The sequence below is a fragment of the Elephantulus edwardii genome, unplaced genomic scaffold (assembly GCF_000299155.1).
Source record: "Elephantulus edwardii isolate Elephantulus edwardi_28Jun2011 unplaced genomic scaffold, EleEdw1.0 scaffold00167, whole genome shotgun sequence".
In the NCBI taxonomy this organism is placed as follows: domain Eukaryota; kingdom Metazoa; phylum Chordata; class Mammalia; order Macroscelidea; family Macroscelididae; genus Elephantulus; species Elephantulus edwardii.
The window spans coordinates 790,006-795,315 of NW_006399917.1; the positions used below are offsets into that span (position 1 = coordinate 790,006).

At 39.7% G+C, this 5,310-nt stretch overlaps 1 protein-coding gene across 1 annotated transcript in view; it reads left to right on the plus strand.

The window, feature by feature from the left end:
* SMIM14 (small integral membrane protein 14) overlaps positions 1–5,310 on the plus strand; it is a 73,714-nt gene that overhangs the window by 65,253 nt on the left and 3,151 nt on the right. The window contains 1 exon segment of the mRNA XM_006895402.1: positions 3,857–3,999. Within this exon segment, the coding sequence (XP_006895464.1) occupies positions 3,857–3,999 (143 nt within the window).

The window sequence follows — 5,310 nt, forward strand, 5'->3', positions numbered from 1 at the left end:
GGCTCCGTCTAACATACTTTGGACATGTTGTAAGGAGAGACCAGTCCTTGGAGGACATCATGCTTGGGAGGGTGGAGGGACAGCGCAGGAGGGGAAGGCCCTCTGGAAAGTGGATTGATTCGATGACTGGGGCAGTCGGGATGAGTGTGTCGGAGACAATAAGATTGGCACAGCACAGAGCAGAGTTCAGAGCTGTTGTACATAGGGTCGCTATGAGTCACAAGCGACTCGATGGCACATAACAACAACAGGAACCTCAGCATTGTGCTCGGGACGTGACATTCAGGATGAAATAAACCATGGGACTTTTAAGGAGCTCTTTTGTTACACACAAGTACACATCCTTCTCATGGTACACACGGGATGTTTGTCAGTTTTATCTCGTGTGGTTCATTTTTTAAAGGAGCACAGTACTCAAGAGTGGCCTTCTTTCCTCTTTTGAAATAACCTGCTATTTATTTGTAAGGGGAGAGTCCAGAGCAAACCTGTCCAGTGGCAGTTCCTCTAGTTTCAGTGGGCCCAGTAAATCTAGAGTCTTTGAGAATCTGAAATTGTGTCTCACATTTTCTTTTTCTCCCTTTCTAGTAGGACCGATTTACTGTATTTCTGATCAGAACATTTATATGTACTTATAACCAGACATCACTCAGTTTTTCTGCCAAAAGTAGAGGATTCTTTGGTTAACAGATAGCCTTGTAGTCCAGTTCCTACTCTGCTTCTTCGGTTTCCTTCTTTCCCTTTTGCTCCATGTAAATAAACCTCAATACTCCTGCTCCTCACTAAATTACTATTGCATTATTTAATATCTTGCAATTATTGGAAAAATAATCTGTTACCTAAATAATTTTCATATTGACAGCATACATCCGTACATGTATATGTTACATCTATATACATCTATACATTAACAGCATACATCTCTATAAATATGTATGTTGTTGTTAGGTGCTGTCGAGTCAGGTACGATTCATAGCAACCCTGTGAACAGTGGATCTCAATCCTGTCCTATCCTGTGCCATTTTCACACTTCCTGACACACTAGAGCTCTTTGCAGCAGTCACCCACTTGGTTGAAGGTCTTCGTCTCTTTCACTAACCCTCCACCCTTCCAAACTTCATTTGCCTCTCCAAGGAATAGCTCCTCCTAGCCACATCCCCAAAGTATGTGAGGCAAAGCTGCATCATCCTTTCAAAGAGCATTTCGGCATACCCTCTCCATGACATTTATTTGTTCTTTCGTCAGTCCAGAGACATATTAATTTGTTTTTTCAGTCCATAGGATGTTCATTGCTTTTCTCCAACATCACAACTCAAAAGCATTAATTCTTCTGCATTTCTTATGCTGAAAGAACTGAAAAATAAATTTAAACCTTGAGTTGCAATACTTAAAGATGTTATGGGCAATATATTGAATGATCCAGAAAGCGTCAAAAGAAAATGGAGGGGAATACACAGAATCACTGTTTCAAAAAGAGCTACTTGACATTGAAGAATTTCAGGAAGCCAAGAGTCAATGGTAATGAAAGAGGATGTGGAAGCAGCATTGAGGGCATTCACAAAAAAATAAGGCCCCAGGAGTTGATGGGTTGCCAATTGTCATATTTCAATTAACAGATGCAACCTTGGATGTGCTCACTAGTCAATGCCAACAAATTTGGAAATTTGGAAGACAGCTGTCTGGCTAGCAGTTTGGCAGAGGTCCATCTTTGTTCCCATATTCAGGAAAGGGGAATGTGGAAACTGTCAAACTATCACATTCAAGCAAAATTCTGCTGAAGATCATTCAAAAATGACTAGAACAGTATGTAGATAGAGAACTGCCAAAAGTTCAAGCAGGATTTAGAAGATGCTGTGGCTCCAGGGATATCTGCTGATGTCAGATGTCAGATGGGTCCTGGCTGAAAGTAAGGAATACCAGAAGAATGTATGTTCGTGCTTTATTGACTATGCAAAGGAGTTTGACTGTGTGGACCATGACATGTAGTGGATGACATTGAGAAGAATTGGAATTCAGAGTACAGACTTGTGCTCATGCAAAACCTATACCTGTTGTGTGAACAAAGCAGGGGAACACTGCATGGTTTAAAATTAAGAGAGTGTGTCAGAGTTGTAGTCTCTCTCCACACCTATTCAATCTGTAAACTGAGCAAATTATTTGAGAAGCTGAACTCCCTGAAGAGGAATGTGGCTCCATGACTGGAGAGAGACTCATCAATAACCTGTGTTATGCAGATGACACAACCTTGTTTGCTGAAAGTGAGGAGGACTTGAGGCACTTGTTGCAGGGGATCAAGGAATGCAGCCTTGATATCTTTGATGTCATCCCACAACTCATCCAGTCTTCGATCATTGGTGTTCAGTGCTTCAAATCTATTCTTAAGATGATCTTGAAATTCAGATGGAATAGATTACTGACCATATCTTAGTTCTCCTGGACTTAATTTTCTTCCACCTCAATTTGAACTTTCACTTGAGTAATTAATTAATGGTCTGAGTCACAGTCTGCCCTGGCCTAGTTTTGACCGCTAATATTGAGCTTCTGCAACTGTTCTTCCACAGATGTAGTTAATCTGATTCCTATGCATCCTAACAGATGAGATCCTGCGTAAAGTTATCCGTGCCTTTTTAAAAGGTATTTGCAATGAATGAATAAATGAAAATACAAAATGTGATCATTTTATTTCCAGCCTCATTTCCATCCCCAAGCCCATATTTTTCAACTACTATTTTTTCTTCGCTGTTTCCAACTCTTGCATTCTAGTCACCAGTTAACAATGCATCTTGATTGCATTTTTGGTCAATTTTGGATTGCAATATTTGGTTGAATTTCTCAATTTTGTCCTCTTTGGTTCTAAATGTAGGAGCTGATATTTGAATAATAGTCATCCTAACAGGTCTTCCTTGTATGTGTATAGATAATATCCTATCACTCACAACAATTGTATTTAATGATTTAATGATTTAATGAAACGGACATATATATGTATATACACACACACATTCCATAAATTTAATTGTTGTTGCAGAGTTACATATCACAGAATTTACCAGTAGATCCCTTTTTTGTGTATATCTTAGCTACATCTGTGTTTCCTTTTTCACAACCATGAATAAACAAAATTGACTACTATCTAGAGACCAACTCCCTGTTCCTCGCTCCCCTACCCCTAGTAGACTCATCAGGAAACACTGGTCTTTACCTAATGTTTTTGCCATTTCCTAAAAGTGAGATCAAACACTTTGTCCTTTTGTAGTTGTCTTACTCAACATTGTGTCTTCCCGGTACATCCACCTTGTAAGATGTTTCAGGAACTCATTTTTCTTTCTGGCTAATTAGTGTCCTGTTGTATATATATGAACTCTTAGAGTGCAAAGAGCCTATTGTTTTTATCAGGTTCTAGTAGTAAAGGATCCTTACCCCAAAACTCCTGTGCTTTTTTTAAAAAAAAATTTTTTTTCTTATTATTATTTTTTGTGTGTGTGAGTGTACCGTTAAATCAGATCTGACTGGTACAGGAGGAGATTGTCCCCCCTTCCCCGGCAGAGCATCTGGTGGATTCGAACCGTGTGCCTCTGGGATTATAGTTGCAGTTCCTTGCCTAGTGGCCACCAGACCTCCCTGAACTCCTGTGCTTTTAAAATCTCCTAGGCTTTCTCCTGTTTGAGTTGCTGACTCTAACGCCACTCGCCATTTGGGTTTTCTCAGAGGTAGAATGTGGAATGGAAGATGCAGTACTTCACGAAAGTACTTCTTCGAGTTATTGATCGTTTTCCAGCTGATAGACATTAGAATTTGTTTTTCTATTTACCTCACAATTGCACGCCAGTATTTGTTACAGGTGTATTTTTGTCTTCAGTACCAGGACCGTCTGGTGATAATGGCATCAGTATTACCATGATCTTGATGGCCTGGATGGTTATTGCTGTGGTCCTGTTCCTTCTGAGACCCCCCAACCTGAGAGGATCCAGTTTACCTGGAAAGCCAACCAGCCCTCACAATGTAAGTGTTGTGCATCTGAAATCCTTGCTAGGCTGGGTGGGCTGGAGTGGTATGAACTGGGAAGAGAAAGTAGTTTTTTTTTATTAAAGAGTCTAAACTATTAAGAAAGAAGCTTTAACTCATAAGACTTAAGGATTTCCTATTTAGTGCTAGCAGGTCTTGAAGTTCCTAGTGGTTTCATCTAGATGGTGTTACATATAGAAGCACAAACCATTAGCGCCAAAAGAATTTTAAAGTAAGTTTCATGCTTTACTCGCATGCCAAACATGAAAATGATCCCATTCATAACCCACAGTAATTTTTCTCAACCCCTAGCCCTCTGTTCTCCAGTTTTATTCACCTCACAGTTGATCCTTTTCCTCTCCTGCTTAAAGCCTGCTGGACTCCCTTACCAGCTCCAGCTCCATTATTTTACTCTTCACTTTCTTTCTTCAGTCTTAATGATTAAATACAATAGAGCCACTAAGCCTGTCTGGCTAAATCCTGATTTCCTCTTGTTTTTTCTGCATCTTGTTTCTCTCAAACCCCTTCTACCAGTATGCATCACAGTAGATCCTCTGAGCTGGCAAAAAGGAGAGTTAGGAATCTTTATTGTTACTAAATCTTGACAGTCATTATTATATCCATTTTTGTCATCGCTTTGTGCCATTGGGTCAGTTCAGCTCAGGACCCGGTTGGACAGAAGAGCCTTGTCCCACAGGGTGTCCTGAGTCATAATCCTTAAGAGAGCAGATTGCCAAGTCATTTCTTACACGTAGCAGTTACATGTTTACAGACAAATTCTTTAGCTGTTATTGCACCACCGGGGTTCCTTATACCTTTTTAGAAATGTTTAAATGGAATGAAAACCCAACAGTAGTATTTTTAATGTAGCTTCCATTTAAAGCTTATTTTTAACTTTTCAGAACCAGTATTTACCCTTTTTTCCCCCGTTTGATTTAATTTTTACATGATTAATTGCTTGTTCAATTCCTAACTACCTCACTATTCCTCATCTCAACCTGTGAAATTTCTAAAATTACTGCTTTTTCCCCTCAACTATATGTTGGTAACTCTAGAAGAAAGTTCATTTAGATGAATGTCTTAAATTACTCATTGCCACTGAGTTGATTCCACCTCATGACAGCCTTGCCCTGGGGTCCAAGGCTGTAAATCTTTAAAGAAAGGCGATCTCATCTTTCTCCTATAGAATGCCAGGTGGATTCGAACTATCAACCTTTCCGTTAGCAGACCGACATTTAACACACTATACCACCAGCAGAGCTTCTAATCTTTTACATAAACAAAACCCCAAAATCAGACCAACTGCTG